Source organism: Ahaetulla prasina, chromosome 9, assembly GCF_028640845.1.
Source record: "Ahaetulla prasina isolate Xishuangbanna chromosome 9, ASM2864084v1, whole genome shotgun sequence".
Classification (NCBI taxonomy): Eukaryota; Metazoa; Chordata; class Lepidosauria; order Squamata; family Colubridae; genus Ahaetulla; species Ahaetulla prasina.
In genome coordinates this window covers 10,796,387-10,813,612 of record NC_080547.1, presented here as the reverse complement: position 1 = coordinate 10,813,612, position 17,226 = coordinate 10,796,387, and the positions used below count along the sequence as shown (strand labels likewise).

At 47.5% G+C, this 17,226-nt stretch overlaps 1 protein-coding gene across 1 annotated transcript; it reads right to left on the bottom strand.

Annotated features, from left to right (window-relative positions):
* Positions 1 to 7,877: 7,877 nt before the first annotated feature.
* Positions 7,878 to 13,568, bottom strand: LOC131204007 (placenta-expressed transcript 1 protein-like). Its single transcript, XM_058194792.1, has 4 exons — positions 13,297 to 13,568; positions 11,682 to 11,889; positions 10,240 to 10,298; positions 7,878 to 9,774 (listed from the first exon to the last, which is right to left on the bottom strand). Exons 1-4 carry the CDS (start codon positions 13,463 to 13,465, stop codon positions 9,524 to 9,526), a joined length of 687 nt encoding a protein of 228 aa, XP_058050775.1. The 5' UTR covers positions 13,466 to 13,568; the 3' UTR covers positions 7,878 to 9,523.
* Between the last annotated feature and the right edge of the window lie 3,658 nt (positions 13,569 to 17,226).

Here is a 17,226-nt window from a genome sequence, read left to right as displayed (position 1 = left end):
TTTGATCTGCGAGCAGAAAGCCAGCGGGGGGGACACACACACAATAGAACCACAACTAATGTGGGATGTGGCTTAAACCCGGTGCATGCTCATGAGCACCTTCTCTTACTTGGGTAAACAAATCTGAGCTTACTCTCTGTCCATCTCCTCCTTAAAAGGTAAAGGTTCACCTCGCACAGATGTACTAGTCGTTCCCGTAACCGGTATTTGCCGGTTCTCCAAATTACTCAAAATTTCCTCTACCGGTTCCCTGGAACCTGTCAGAACCTACTGGATTTCACCCCTGCCCCCTCCCCAAATTCTGCTCCAAAGGAAGTGGCTGGAATTGCATCCCACGGATGTTAAGCAGCGTGCAGCAACCATCCTTTCTTTTAGAAGAGCCCGCGGTCTGCCCACTCTTTGGTGGATCATCGCTTGTTGGCTTGGTTCGTGAAGCGCTTGGTAATGTTTCTTACCAGAACGGGGAGCCTTTCCACTCTGCAGTTGGCAAGATCTGGACTGTCAGCGCATTTTGAAGGACAAAAGGGCAGAGGCTCACTTCGGCCATACTAGAGGATTCTGGAAGGGCCAGTCTTGATGCATCAGCCACCCACCACCCATGGAGCCAATCAGGAGGTGGAATGAGAGGGCATTGATCTTCTGGCCACCCTTTCAGGTTCATGCCTTCCCTGCCCTCTGGTGTGACCCAGGCCCAAGTAGGTAGTAGGAAACTCAGTGTAAAAACAAACAACCTTTGATCTGCGAGTTGAGAATTAACTCGTTCTCAGCGTAGTTCAACTAAATTAAAGCAAATTCCTCCCAAAACAAATTCCTCAGTCCTATCACCAACCTTGGTCCAATTAGGCAAATGGCCAAAGGCCTTTCTTGGCAAAAATTCAGAAGACACCAATACAAAAATAAATGCAAGAAGACGAAGCTATCAACGTTGTTTTCCGGCAAAGAGCAAAAATGCCGTTGCTGGTCTTTTAAGCCTTATGGGAGGGGCCAATCATCTCTTGGCCCTACTCCTGAGTCATCCTCTTTGTGATTCAGTAGCAATCGTGGCCTGTAGTTCAGTGATCCGGTAGCGATGGCGGAGTAAAGCTCCACCCACCCGCTCAGGTGTCATTACTTCCTGGTTTTAACTAGGAAGTAATGTGTTTTTTACCTATTGCGCATTGCACAGAAGGTCCGGACTAGTAAGGAAGGTAAGTAGATTTCACCCCTGCATAACACCCCTGGGTAACTGGATTCGGTGTCTCCATTCCTGGTTGTGTGCGCCGAGCGGGGAATTCAGCCCTCTGAACGGTTTTTCATAATTCATGCCTGAACGTTATAAATAGAAAAGGAAGGATTTAAACATTTATGTCTTGCTTTCTGGGAAAAAGTCACATTCACGAGAAATATAAATCAGGGCGGGTGGGTGGTGGGTAGAGAGAAGAGCCAGGAAAGGAAAGGAGCGGCATTAAAGCTAATGCACGATCCTAAAACAGCATCATGAAAAGAACGGCAAGCCTTTTGAAAAAACCCACCACTGAGGTCCTTTGCAGAGTTTTGTGACCGTGTGTTTCCTCCACGGTTAAGTGTCAGTTTCATAGAGTCTTCGAAAAGCAAGTTCTTCGATTCCAGCACTCGCGGATGTTTTTCTAGCAAAGTGCCAACAAACAAAATGTGGCAAGAGAAACAGGCCCGCTCGTGTTTTGTTATCTTGGCGGCTGCACATTTGGGTTCTTAGTGCTGGGGTGCTTGAAAATTGTTGAAGTTCCGTTCACTGGCGAGTGACTAATTGGAGCCAGCTGACTACGGCGAAGGCTTCCCAAATTAAACACGGGGGCTCCAGACCAAATGAGATGATGCTGTGGGTAGCGTCGAGCTGCTTGCTTGCTTTTAGCATGGGATGGTTCAGCATGCAAGGGGTCGATTTGATTCCCCCGACGAGATGTTTCTGACTTGCGTTTCACACAGAGACGCACGGTTTAGAAGAGTGATGGCTAACCTTTTTGCCGCCGCATGCCAAAAGCGGGGGGAGCACAGAGGGGAGGGTTGCATGCGCGTGTAGCCACACGCATAATTCAATGCGCCCCACCCCATGCATACACACGCAACCCTTCCCCCTGCGCTTCCCCCACTTCTGGCACGCAATGGCATGGTGGACCCTATAGGCCTGTTTTTCGCCCTCCCCAGGCTCCAGAGCCTTTCTTGGAGCCTGGGGAGGGCGAAAACGGTCTTTCCAACCCCCTGGAGGCCGGAAACGGCCAATTTCACGACTTCTAGTGGCACCAGAAGGCCTGTTTTTCGCTCGTCCCAGGCTCCAGAGGCTTTTTAGGAGCCTGGGGAGGGCGAAAATGACCTTCCCCACCCTCCTGGAGGCCCTCCAGAGGCCGGAAATAGCCCGTTTCCCAACTTCTGGTGGGCCCAGAAGGCCTGAAATTCAACTGGCCAGTGCGCACATGCATGCTGGGCTGAGCTAGGGCAATGCTCGCTTGCCCACAGATATGGCTCCGCGTGCCACCTGTGGCACACGTGCCATAGGTTCGCCATCATGGGTTTAGAACAAAGCATCCTGACCCAATCGGGAGTCTTCTTAGCATATTGAAAGACATTTCCCAGAATTCCCCAGCCAGCCTGGCCAAAGGGGGTTGAAGGATGATGGGAAATATACTCTAGTCCAGTGTTTTTCAGACTTCAGCTCCCAGAATTCCACAGCCAGCCATTCCCCTGGGAAATGGGGAAATCTGGGAGTTGAACTCCCATGTCTTGGAATGAAGTTCTACAGCCCCCTTGGCATCCATTGAAAAACGTTCCATATGAAAGTTGGAAGCCAAACCGTCAAACAGCTCCTCTAAACTCTACCTCTGCAGTTTCCAAATGTATTTCTCAAACTATTTACAAACCTTATCAATGTTCTGCAGAGTGGACCTTGGACAACGAACAGAAAAGGACAAAGGCAAATCTCAGCCAGCGAACAATTTCAAAATTAGACTAGGAGCAAACCAAAAAAAAAAAGGGGAAAACTTTCTCATTTCATTCAAAGATTCTTGGAGGGGTGGCGTCATTTACTAAATGATTTATTAAAAGTTTTAAAAAACTCAGTTGGACAAATGGCTCATGCCCAACATTCCCTAATCGCTCCAATAATGACTACGATGATCTAACACAAGTAGATTTCACAGAAGATAATGTTGAAAAGGCACTATGTAGACTGAAACCATCTCTAGCTATTGGACCTGATGGTCTATTCAAAAAGCTTTCCACTGTTATAGCAGAACCCCTAAGCATCATCTTTGAAAAATCTTTCAGGACCAGCTCCCTACCCAACCTGTGGTCACTAGCCACGGTCATTCTATTCTATTCTATTCTATTCTATTCTATTCTATTCTATTCTATTCTATTCTATTCTATTCTATTCTATTCCATTCCATTCCATTCCATTCCATTCCATTCCATTCCATTCCATTCCATTCCATTCCATTCCATTCCATTCCATTCCATTAATTCAGTTCAGTTCAGTTCAGTTACTTCTGTCCTGTCCTATCCTGTCCTATCCTATCCTATCCTATCCTATCCTATCCTATCCTATCCTATCCTATCCTATCCTATCCTATCTATAGGAAGAAGAAAGAAAAACAATAGGACAGGAACGGTAGACACGTTTATGCGCTTATGCATGCCCCTTATGGTCCTCTTAGGAATGGGGTGAGGTCAATAGTAGAAAGTTTTTGGTTAAAGCTTTTAGGATTATGGGAAGAGACCACAGAGTCAGGTAAAGTATTCCAAGCACTGATGATTCTGTTACAGAAGTCATATTTTCTGCAATCTAGATTAAAGCGGTTAACATTAAGTTTAAATCTGTTGGTTGCCCTTGTATTATTGCAATTAAAGCTGAAGTAGTCTTTGACAGGAAGGACATTACAATAGATGATTCTGTGAGTTAAACTTAGGTCTTGTCGTAGGCGACGGAGTTCCAAGTTTTCTAAGCCTAGGATTTCAAGTCTGGTGGGATAGGGTATTCTATTGTTTTCAGAGGAATGGAGAACTCTTCTTATAAAATATTTCTGGACTCGTTCAATTGTATTGATGTCAGAGATGTGGTGAGGGTTCCAAACAGGCGAGCTGTATTCTAGAATTGGTCTAGCAAATGTTTTATATGCTCTGGTTAGTAGTGTGGTGTTTTTGGAAAAGAAGCTACGTAAGATTAGGTTTACAACTCTTAGAGCTTTTTTTGCTAGGTAGTTGCAGTGGGCTTTGGCACTTAGATCATTTGACATGAAAACTCTGAGGTCTTTGACGGGATGGGGGTTGTCTGTAAGGTAATGTCCATCTAGTATGTACTTAGTTTTTGGGTTCTTTTTTCCTATATGTAAAACTATCCTATCCTATCCTATCTGGATACTGATTGCTGGTGGAGAAGTGCTTTGGTCTTTTTGTCCCCTTGTTGACTTATTGTCTCTCTTGCACAGTCTCTGTAGATATTGTTAATGTCTAGGAGTCTGTTGAAGGCTAATTGGTCAGAGTGCTTGGCTTCTAGACATTGCCCAGCGTTTTGGGCTTGGCTTGGTCTCGGATGGTCCCAGTTTCCCAATTGAAACTGTGCTTAACTTTGTCCAGAGGTTGTGAAATTAAAGAGTTTCCATCATGTCTCCCCCACCCCCCGATTATTACAATTTTTGAAAATTATGTTTTCTTTAAAAACAAGAACAAAAAGAACTTCCCATTTTACAACAGATCCGTATCGGTGTATATCCACAATTTATATTCCACCCCCCCCTACATATTTCACATATTTATATTTGTGGTTTCCTTTATTCCTTACATATTGTATACACTAAAGGTAAAGGTTCCCCTCGCACATATGCGCTAGTCGTTCCCGACTCTAGGGGGCGCTGCTCATCTCCGTTTCAAAGCCGAAGAGCCAGCGCTGTCCGAAGACGTCTCCGTGGTCATGTGGCCGGCATGACTCAACGCCAAAGGTGCGTGGAACGTTGTTACCTTCCCACCAAGGTTGGTCCCTATTTTTTCTACTTGCATTTTTACGTGCTTTCGAAACTGCTAGTTTGGCAGAAGCTGGGACAAGTAACGGGAGCTCACCCCGTAACGTGACACTAGGGATTCGAACCGCTGAACTGCCGACCTTTCAACTGACAAGCTCAGCGTCCTAGCCAATGAGTCACCAAGTCCCATGTATTGTATACACTACTCCTTACTTATTATACGTACTATTATATCAATATATTACTTTATATGCATTCATCATGTTTCCTGACTGCTAGTTACCTTTTCGTTTTGTTGTAGGGATATAGAGCAGGAGAACAGGAGAAATTAAAATGAGCTATTCAATTTCAGAAAAAGGCCGCTTTGTGATCTGGCGCAGGACCAGAGGCTTCCTTGTTCATCGATGAGCCGCTGACATGAAAGCAGGGGGCATTTGGGGTTAATGTGCATCCCACAAGTCGTTGCAGTTATGGAAGCCTTCATTAAAATGAGTCCTGTGTTCTGCCGGGCAATAAAATGCGCTTGTTATTTGGCAAGATTAGATGCATGTCAACATCGAGTGGGTGGGCCAGGGGTGTGTGGTGGGGTGGTGGGGGTGGGGGTGGGTGGGGGTTCTGGCTGAAACTGGCTTGCAGAGTCATTAGCAAAAAAAAAAAAAAAGAAAGAAAGAAAGAAAGAAAAAGGGACCAGGGAGCAGCCTCAGGGAAAGAAAAGCCATTGAAAGTCCTTTCAGTGCATTTGAATGGAGGAATAATTCAAAAGGAGGAGGGGGGGTGATTTTTTAGTTCTGACTGTTTTTCCGCCGTGACCTTGAGAAATTTACAACGCGGGTGAAATCGGGCTCCAGATATGTGTTCCTTTTTCTAATGTTGGAAGAAATATCCATCTGGGTTCAGTTCCAAGTGGGGATAAAGACACTGGAAACATGGAGGCTGCTTGGAAAGATGGTTTAATGGTGGTCAGGATCACATGGCTTGAGATCCTGAACAGAAAAGGGCTGAGATCCTGTGTGCTCCCTGGCTTTATGCTTTTTCTGAGCTTTGAACTTTCTGGGGCACAGGAAGAGTATCCTGATTGGTTGTCAAACTCCCAGGTGGTCTAGGGGTCTTAGTTAACATTGTAGGTTGTCCCTCAAGCTTGCCTGAGCCTTGCCATGTGGTGAGTTTCTGTTCTATTGTGTTGCAAATGATGGGGGGATTGAGTGAGCTTGGTTGAGGCTTTAATGGCCCATTGACAAAGGTGGTGGTGGGGAGTCAGGAAGCTGCTTTGTCTTTAAAACATGTTTCTCCATTTCTCATCCAGGGAAATATATTCTGCCTTTTAAGTATTTTCTAAAATATTTCATTCTTCTAGGAGGGGGGTGGGTGCTAAATTCCTACACTAACCAACTGGTTGGGTTGGACTTTTGGAACCAGGGTTCTCTAGGTGTTTGGGTTAAGATTTTTCCTAAATTGGAGGATGGCTCGTGAGAACTATTGTTGTTGTTGTTGTTTGTAGGAAGTTAGCACCCACCCCCCCTCCTAGAAGAATGAAATATTTTAGAAAATATTAAAAAGGCAGAATATATTTCCATGTTTTAAGGGCAAAGCAGCTCCCTGCAACTTCCTGCCTCCCCCCCACCTTTGTCAACAGGCCAGAGGCAGAAACTCATTCTCCCCCACCTTTGTCAATGGGACCATCATCTGCAACACAATAGGACCCATCTAGCAACAGAAACTCACCACATGGCACCTGGGAAGATTACATCAGCCAGCAAGGCTAGCTAAGACCCCCACCCCCTGGGAGTCTGACAACCAATCAGGGTACTCTTCCTGTGCCCCAGGAAGTTCAAAGCTCAGAAAAAGCATAAAGCCAGGGAGCGCACAGGATCTCATCCCTTTTTTTCTGTTCAGGAACTCAAGCCATGTGAACCTGACCATCATTAAACAATCTTTCCAAGCAGTCTCCATGTTTCCAGTGTCTTTATCCCCACTTGGAACTGAACCCAGATAGATATTTCTTCCAACAGTTGTTAGCCGCAAGGTTGTGTCCAACCCATCGCGACCCCATGGACCACGTTCCTCCAAGTCTTCCTGTCCTCTACCATCCTCTGGAGTCCATTTCAGCTCATGCCAGCTGCTTCAGTGACTCCATCTAGCCACCTTGTTCTCTGCCATCCCTTTCTTCTTTTGCCCTCAATCGTTCCCAGCATTAGGCTCTTCTCCAGGGTGTCCTTCCTTCTCATTAGGTGGCCAACGTATTTCAGTTTCATCTTCAGGATCTGGCCTTCTAAAGAGCAGTCAGGGCTGATCTCCTCTAGGACTGACTTGTTTGTTCGCCTTGCAGTCCAAGGGACTCACAGGAGTCTTCTCCAGCACCAGAGTTCAAAGGCCTCCATTCTTTGGCGCTCAGCCTTCCTTATGGTCCAACTTTCACAGCCATACATAGCAACTGGGAAAACCAGAGCCTTGACTATGCGCACTTTTGTTGGCAGGAGAACTGAGAACTAAAGGCCAACACAATTGGAGATCATCAGGTTGAAAGAAGGCGTAGGCCATGATTTTCCAACCTTTCCCACCGTAAACTGTGTGGATTTCAATTCCCAGAAATTCCCCAGGCAGCTGTGCTGGCTGGGGAATTCTGGGAGTTGAACTCCACACAACTTCGAGTTACAAGGTTAACAAACGTTGCACTGGACTGTGGATGAGACCAGAACTTAAGCTTAGAAGGACCCAACTTTCAGCTAGAGAAGGTCCCATGATCTGGCTAACCATCTGTCTCCTTTGCTAGCCTGGGAATTCTGGGAGTTGAAGTCCACACAGCTTCGAGTCGCCACAGCTGAGAAACACTGCCCTAGAGACTGAAGTTGATCATACCATCATTTCCCCTCCCTCCCACCCGCCACCAGGCACCACAATTGCACCAGATCTCACGAAGGTATTTTATTGGCTTCGGAAAGCACAGTGGAGTTTCAAAATACGTCTCCCAAAGATACAGTATGTACAAAAAACCCCCCAAAAAACCATCAGTAACACGCACAGAACTTTTGGAAGTCCAACTTCGGGACTCCTGAGCTTACAAAATCCCTTCTTCTCTTCTGTTTCTTCCGGGCCCCACTCCAATTTCTTTATTTCTTTTTTAAACCCCAAGGCAATTGGTTCTTCAGACACATAGTAGTAATAGTAGCAGCGAGCAGCTCCCAAGTTATTTTTGGAGAAAAGAAAAAGACTTTTTTCCCTTTTTAACACAGGAGAATGCCTTACCGGCAGGGGATTTAAATAGCAGAAAGTGTAAAAAAAAAAAAAAAAGGAGGTGGAGGGAGAGATTTTTCCAGTCTCGCAGTTGTGAAAGATCCGCAGTCCAGATGATTGGTTGGACCAACAGTTGAAAAGAGGGTAATTTCAGTGGTGAAATCCAATTTTTTTTTTGGCTCCCAGTTCTGTGGGCGTGGCTTGGTGGGCATGGCATGGGAAGGATACTGCAAACCATTCCCACCCCACTCCAGGGGAAAGGATACTGCAAAATCCCCATTTCCTCCCCACTCCTGGGGGAAGGATAATGCAAAATCCCCATTCCCACCCCACTTTGGGGCCAGCCAGAGGTGGCATTTGATGGTTCTCCGAACTGCTCAAAATTTCCGCTACTGGTTCTCCAGAACCTGTCGGAACCTGCTGGATTTCATCCCTGGCTAATTTAACTTGAGAACTTTTCAAATTTCGGTATTTCGGTTGGCAGTCAAGCACAGCCGTTCCGGATAAGCTTTTGAGCGATCCGCGTTGTCCGACTGGCCTGTTACGAAACGCTTTGGTCAGCATCTTTGCAGGACAGGGGGTGGGAGGAGAAGAATGTCAGTTCCAGTTTGTGACAGTCCTTTCACCCTTTTAGTCTGATTATCCGAGCCTCGAATGCCCTTGAGTGCCCTCTCCCCAAATCAAACTCTGCAATTCTTCTCGCTATGGAAGAATGGAAACTGCAAGAGGACGCTCTGGGGAGGGGTGTGTGTGTGTGTCTTACTTTTTAAGGAACATTTTTGCCTAGATTGTAGTCATATACTTTTAAGATAACAGTTGTGTCTTCCCACTTTTGGGACCCAGAAGGGTCTTACTGTTAGGTAAATACACAATCTGCCTCAGGCAGCTGAGTTGGGGCGGCAGTTTGTTGACTTTTGAGTTTATTGCTATGTCTGGAAGTCATAGACAGACTATGGACCACCACTCCTGGGGAAAAGATATTGCAAAATCCCCATTCCCACCCCACTCTGGGGCCAGCCAGAGGTTGTATTTGCCGATTCTCCGAACTGCTCAAAATTACTGCTACCGGTTCTCCAGAACCTGTCAGAACCTGCTGGATTTCACCCCTGGTTTGATACCCCTGCAGTTGGACATTTCTCTTCGGATTGAGGCAAGACAGAGGCTGAAGCCTCTGAGTTCAGCAGGAGACTGGGAAGGGGACGGGGAAGGAAGGAGATTTTGCAGGAGGGATATTGGATCCCCAAGAAAAACCGGTCCATGAGTTCTCAAATGCTGATTGTACGCAAACATGGAAGGTATGCTCCTAATACCTGGGTGAGAACTTAGGCCAGGAGCTTGTATCCCAGAGAGATGGAAAGGAACTGCAGGATGGCGAGGAGGACCGAGCTGGCTTGGGTCACCGAGACCGAACTGTGTGGACCTTTGGTGGATTGGTGGGAAGGTGCTAAATTATGGTGGAATGAGGTAGCGGCGATGTGGTGGTGGCCATCAGTAGGGTTGCTCAGAGGAGTTGGCTTGCCAGTGCTGCTGGTTGGCCGGGAGACGGAAGACGAAGCCACTGAGCTGAGCACCCCTGGAAGGAGAAATGGAAGCAAGATTAGACACATCCTTTTGCTAAATGGAGAAATGGGGAGCCTTACTGAGGTTCCTGTGATGCCGACCCAAACATCTTTAGAAGACCCTCACAAGGGATGTTGAGATGAGATGGAAGCTCTGCCTGGTTTTTAGATACTCTGGAGCTTCAATTGCATCTTTACTCCTGCCATCTTCACTATTCAGATGGTCTCCTAAAAATGCACCTGCCTCCCAAGCTTTCTTGGGGAAGACTAGCCACAAAGCACAAAATTTGTGCACTCTCTGAGCATCTCTGGAGTTTGAAGCAGGACGCTAAGTGGATGCAGTTTACAGCTGGCGTCATGGTTGGTCTGCTTCCACTGAATTACGTTCTAGTTTTGCTCAGTGCTTTGAATCGCCTCCAAACCAACCATTGTAGCAAGCAAATATCCATTTCCCCCCCCCAGGAACCTGCTAAAATTACCTTTTGCCAGGGTCCTAGTCTGGAGCAGGGTAGTTCCATTGGCAAAGGTGACAAAGGCTCTGTTTGGAAACAGACAAGCAGAAAAGGACATCGTTGAGAAAAAGGAGAGAAGCTGGATCCATAGAAAGTCAATCGTTGTTTTCACAGAATTTAGGAAAGCAAGAACCCACTGCTTAATTTTAATTTCCGATGTCCGGCTTCCTGTCATGGTACCAGAATGAGACAGAACGGTTTAGGAGAGCAAGCTTGATCCTAACTGATATTCAGTTATTTGTAGGATTCTTACAGGATGTTTCCTGGTGATCAGAGCCACAGTATTAAAATGTTGATTAATCACAAAAGGAATGAAACAATTCCATAGCTGGCAGGTGGTATAAGCTAGTCTCGGATGGATGGATATAGGAAGGGAAGGAGGGAGGGAGGGAGGCAGGGAGGGAGGGAGGAAGGAAGCAAGGAAGGAGGGAAGCAAGGAAGGAGGGAAGCAAGGAAGCAAGGAATGAGGGAGGGAGGGAGAGAAGGAGGGAGAAAGGAAAGGAAGGAGATGGGAATGGAAGGAAGGAAATGGGAATTGAAGAAGGGAAGGAAGGAAGGGAAGGAAGGAAGGGAAGGAAGGAGATGACAATGGAAGGAAGGAAATGAGAATTGAAGGAAGGAAGGAAGGAAGGAAGGAAGGAAGGAAGGAAGGAAGGAAGGAAGGAAGGAAGGAAGGAAGGAAGGAAGGTAAGAGAGAGAGACAGGAGGAGTGAGGGAAGAAAATGAAGAAAGATGGAGGAAAAGTAGGGAAGGAAGGAAGGAAAAGAAAAGAAAAGGAAGGAAAAGAGAAGGAAGGAAAGAGTGACAGGAGGAGTGATGGAAGGAAATGAAGAGAGATGGAGGAAAAGTAGGGAAGGAAGGAAGGAAGGAAGGAAGGAAGGAAGGGAAGGTTCACCACCCCTACCAGGGAACACCAGGAAGATCATTCTGAGAGTCTGAATGACCAGAATGGCTAGCCCTGAGAAGCTGAGAAGAACAGTCCAAAGAGGTTATGTGCCTGTCTTCAGCTTCCGCTTTTGTAAGATATACTTCCCTGCCATGTGGAAGTTTTATTTAGCACTTGGGGCTGAAAAATCAGCCTCCATGTTTTAACGTTGGCCCTCGGGACTTCCATCTTCCAGCCTCACTTTCCACACACGATTATTGACAAAGATTAATAATAATAATAATAATAATAATAATAATAATAATAATAATAATAATAATAATAATAATAATAATAATAATAATATGCATGCACGTGTATTTATGTGCCTCCCGACTCCTTTAAAGACGGAGCACCTGAGCTTTTGAAGCCTCGGCTGGCAGTTCCTTGGAAGTGTTGTAGAAAAGACAAGACAAGACACAAGCCAGCTCCTCTGGCTCCTTAGAAGGATTCCCGTCCTCGCCCCACACCCGGGACCCCTCACCTGATTTCTGCCGATCCGATGTTGAGGTTGCTTGAGGAAATCCATCGTGTCCGGGTGCTGGACCCCGAGATGTTTTTCTGCATGACACTATCAGAAGGGCTGCAGCGGACCAGTCGGTTCCCCTCTTCCCACTGCCCCCCACCGCTGTTCTCCGAAGGCAGAATTTGGAAGATAACGGAAGAGGCGTTCTCTGCACCGGTGATCGATACTGCCAAGGAATGGAGGAAGAAGAAGAAGGAGGAGGAGGAAATGTTTATTTGGAAGGAGAAGCAAAGGTACCTGCAGGGGGGCTGAAATGCCAGGAGGAAAATTCCCACCTGGGCTCCAATGGATTTCCAGCATTCCTCGTCTGTGGGCTGCCTCTGACTCACCAGGTGGGGCTCAGCCCAGGTTGCGTTTCGACCAGAGAGCCTGGCTGGCATTAAAGAGCGGGTTGCGAAATGGGGAAAACGCCCATGAGAACAGGGCGAGAAGCAGGTTCGTAGCTGGCCTCGGTGTTCAGTTCTGCAATAGGGGTGGCATGAGCCAGCCAACCTGCCTCAATGGTGTTTGGAAACCTTCCTCTCCTTATTATTCCCGACCTTCTGAAGGAGAAGGATACTTTGGAACAGATCTAAACATACAATTGTCCTTTCTAATGACTAGTTTTATTTGTTTTATTTTTGCCAAGGAAAAACCTAAGAAGCCTTTCTAGGCCAGGCGCTGTTCTTCTCTACCTCAATGCCGGTCACCTGTCGTTTCTCCTTTCACATATTGTACCATGAATTCTGCATCGCCTGGAGGGCGTTCCTCACCTATTCCTCACATTAATGTTCCTGACAGTGGGAACAATTAACCAGTGGAACGGTTTGCCTTCAGAAATCGTGGCTGCTCTGGAGGCTTTTAAGGAGAAACCGGACAGCCAGAGTGGTATAGGTTTCCCTGCTTGATGAGGGGGTTGGACTAGAAGACCTCCAAGGTCCCCTGTGATTCTGCGAATGGCGATGGGAAGAAGCCCTGGGATTTCTTTCCCCTCCTTTCTTGAGTCACTGCATGCCTCAAACGCCACTTAAGGTAAAGGTTCCCCTCGCATATATGTGCTAGTCGTTCCCGACTCTAGGGGGAGGTGCTCATCTCCATTTCAAAGCTGAAGAGCCAGGGCTGTCCAAAGACGTCTCCGTGGTCATGTGGCCGGCATGACTCGACACCAAAAGCACACAGAACGCTGTTCCCTTCCCACCAAAGGTGGTCCCTATTCTTCTACTTGCAATTTTTTATGTGCTTTCAAACTGCTAGGTTGGCAGTAGCTGGGACAAGTCACGGGAACTCACCCCATTATGCGGCACCAGGGATTCAAACCGCTGATCTGCTGACCTTTCGATCGACAAGTTCACAGTCTTAGCCATTGAGCCACTGCACCCCTAAACTCCACTTGGGGCATTGCTAAATTCTGGAAAGATTCTTTTAAAAAAATAAATAAATCTACCTTTAATTCTTAGAGCAGCTGCTGGAGTCGGAAGGCGGACACTAACAGGGGGAGCTGAAATCATGGCGAGAGAACTTTTTACACACCAAAGAGCAAAAAAGCCAAGGCAAGGAGAACGGCTTCCAGGCCCAGACGCGAATATGCCCCTACCTGTATAGATGTCGTCGGGTGTATAATCGCGAGGATCCACATCCAGCTGGAAGGAGCCCCTTGGCACCGTCTTCCTGACCACCTCGCAAGGCGGCTGTTGGCAGTAAGCCGGCGAAACCAGCAGGGCCCCCAGGAAGAAAAGCGGCAATGCAAGCTTGAGCCAAGCCATCTTCCAAGTCTTCTCCTTCCTTCCTTCCTTTTCTCCTGGCTTCCTCCTCTCTGTAGGCTTCACCTGGTCTGCCCTCGAGATCTTTTGGCAGGCGGGCCACAAGCCAAGCTCTTATATGCTCCTCCGGAGGTTGCACATTCCTTCCCTCTCACGCCCTCCCCCAGTGGGAGGTTTCCGCTGGTGACACATTGGGGTGCTCTACCTGCCCGGCTGCTGCTGAACGAAACTCACATGACCTATGAGACTGCGGGACCCCCAGGGTGGGGGTGGGGGTGGGGGTTGGAGAGAGGTAAGGATGACTTGAGATTTCCTTCCGGGCGTGGTCTTTGGAGAAGAGAAGTGCAGCTTCCTCGCTTGTCCTCCAAGCAACCCAGCTGGTTTCCTCCCAAGAGTTTCTGTTTTGATTTCTGGATCTGGGTCTCCCATCTCCAGAGAGGAAAGATCCCTAGATCAGGAATCTCCAAGCTTTGCTGGCCGGGGAATTTTGGGAGTTGAAGTCCGCCAGGCTCAAAAGTTGCCAAGGTTGGAGACCCCCCCCCTGCTTTAGTTGGATCAGGAATCCAGCCTTGTCTTGCCTCTCTCCAGGAAAAAGGGAGAATATTTGCCAAGGAACAATATCCCAAGACCGCGTCCAAGGAGGAGAGATTGGCAGGCCAGGAATCTGGAGGAATTCCATAGAAGCTCCTCTCCCCCCTCCCCCCCACACACACAATTTGCACATTTTTATGGGATGGCAATCCTCCCCCTTGGCCAGCTATAGGCAAAGTTTGCTGCCTTGGGGGCTTCTAGCCTCACTTTTACTGAAAGCAAAATGCAAGCAGCATTTTTTAAAGTAGAGATTCCATCATTAAAAAGGGTTACCCTTTGGGCATGCTAAATACAGAGAGAGAGAGAGAGAGATACATCATTATTAGGGGAATAAAAAAAGATAGACTCATGCCTGATAAGGAAGCATAAAGGCTCAAATTCCTTGAATCGGGGAATTCCGATAAAACAATCTCCTTCGAGGTTAAAAGTCAACCAGAGAAGACAATGGGCAAGAGTGTCACTGCACGAGAAGTTATTTGCACAGCAAATTCCCTTTGCAGCCTTCGGCCTCCGGGAAGTGGACGACTCAGCCAGTTTCGTGCCTGGGAGGCTCGGTTGCTTTTGATTGCCTTTCCAGGCCAGTTGCTCTCCAGCTCCCATCAAGTCCAACGCGGGTGTTGTAGTCCAAAAAGATCTAGGCATCAAGGTGTGGGAGATTGGGTCGGTCCAGGGTGGCTGCGACAAAGTTGGCTGGACCCGGCTGGTTTTCAAATGTCGCCGTGCCTTTTGGGAATAATCTTGGCCAGTGAACTGGAAATGCTTTTGTAGAGCTTTTGTTGAAAAGAGAAATATATAACTTGGGATTTATGGGTCGGATGGTTAGCATAGTGGAAGAAGGGATGTGTGTGTGTGTGTGTGTGTGTGTGAGAGAGAGAGAGAGAGATGCATTTATAACTGCTGTAAAGAAAACAACCTTCCTTCCTTCCTTCCCATCCCATCCCATCCCATCTTCCTTCCTTTCCTTCCTTCCTTCCTTCTTTCCTTCCTTCCATCCATCCATCCTTCCTTCCTTCCTTCCTTCCTTCCTTCCTTCCTTCCTTCCATCCCATCCCATCCCATCCCATCCCATCCCATCCCATCCCATCCCATCCCATCCCATCCCATCCCTTCCTTCCTTCCTTCCTTCCTTCCTTCCTTCCTTCCTTCCTTCCTTCCTTCCTTCCATCCATCCATCCTTCCTTCCTTCCATCCATCCATCCATCCTTCCTTCCTTCCTTCCTTCCTTCCATCCCATCCCATCCCATCCCATCCCATCCCATCCCATCCCATCCCATCCCATCCCATCCCATCCCATCTTCCTTCCTCCCTCCTCCTCCCTCCCTCCCTCCCATCCCATCTTCCTTGTTCCTCCCTCCTCCCTCCTTTCCTTCCTTCCTTCCTTCCTTCCTTCCTTCCTTCCATCCATCCATCCATCCATCCATCCATCCTTCCTTCCTTCCATCCCATCCCATCCATCCCATCCCATCCCATCCCATCCCATCCCATCCCATCCCATCCTCCTTCCTTCCTTCCTTCCTTCCTTCCTTCCATCCATCCATCCATCCATCCATCCTTCCATCCACCCCACCCCACCCCACCCCACCCCACCCCACCCCACCCCACCCCATCCCATCCCATCCCATCCCATCCCATCCCATCCTCCTTCCTTCCTTCCTTCCTTCCTTCCTTCCTTCCTTCCTTCCTTCCTTCCTTCCTTCCTTCCTCCCTCCTCCTCCTCCCATCCCATCCTTCCTTTGTTCCTTCCTCCTCCCTTTCCTTCCTTCCTTCCTTCCTTCCTTCCTTCCTTCCTTCCTTCCTTCCTTCCTTCCTTCCTTCCTTCCTGCCTGCCTGCCTGCCTGCCTGCCTGCCTGCCTGCCTGCCTCCCTCCCTGCCTCCCTGCCTGCCTGCCTCCCTCATTTCATTTCATTTCATTTCATTTCATATCTGTAAAAAATGCCTTTTAACAAATTTTGTTTTAAAAGGAAACGACCTTAGTCTTATCATCGATACTTTGGTACATTCGGTCTGGGTGTGAATCTACCTGTGGCCTTTGCAAGCAGTCGCCTAGGAATGAAGGGCCTTCCTTTTCAAGAAGGAAATCTTAACTTCAGTCCCATCTTAAACATAAAGAAATGTTGCCAGAGGCTTTCAGGGGTGTGGGAAGCCTCAGGGCATTTTCCAAAATTAAAACGGCATCTCTGCCTTCATACAAACACTACTCCATTCCTTTCTCCTGTCTCAAGTCTCATAAAATTTGCAAGCCCAAAAAGGTTTTCCTTTTAAGACTGCACCAAGACTGCACCAAGAAGGAGGGTCTTTCTTGCACCTGAGATACACGCCGATCCCTTGTCTTTCCATACAAACTCACCAGAATTCATTTTCTGGATAGAAATCCTTCTGCCTCCCTGCTTTCCTTTGTTTATGGACGAGATTTGCCTGCTGTCTGACATCTAACAGGGTCTGGTTCAGGGGTGAAATCTAAAATTTTCCCCCACCGGTTCTGTGGGCGTGGCTTGGTGGGCGTGGCAGGGGAAGGAGACTGTGAAATCTCCATTCCCTCCCTCCTCTAGGGGAAGGATATTGCAAAATCCCCATTCCCACCCCACTCTGGAGCCAGCCAGAGGTGGTATTTGCTGGTTCTCCGAACTACTCAAAATTTCCGCTATCGGTTCTCCAGAACCTGTCAGAACCTACTGGATTTCACCCCTGGTGTGGCTGGCCTGCAGAAATGAATTACACAGTAAAATGCAGGAAAAGCAAAAGTCATATCATAATTCATCCCAGAAATCGTGAAATCCAAAATCCATTTCCCCAAACGAGGCAGTAACACAAATGAGCTGAAATTTATAACGAATGCCACCCCACCCCACCCCAATAATGACAGCAGATATCGGAGTAATCAGAAGGTCTTCTTCTTCTTCTTTTTTTTAAAGAATGATTAAGTGTGGAATGTTAGGTTTTTTTTCTGTGCTTGTTTTAGGATTGCAAGATTCCTTCCACCCGAAGGGATGATAAAACACATTCTCTGCCAAAGAAATGGCACATTAGCTCATCTCTCTCTCCCCCTTTCTTCTCTTTTCTCCTTTTCTTTTTTTTCCCCTCCTCACTGCTCTTGTGTAAAAAAAACTGTATTGCACAGATTATGCATATTTCATAGTTTCCAGCAGGACAACTGGAACTGGCCCGAAATTTCC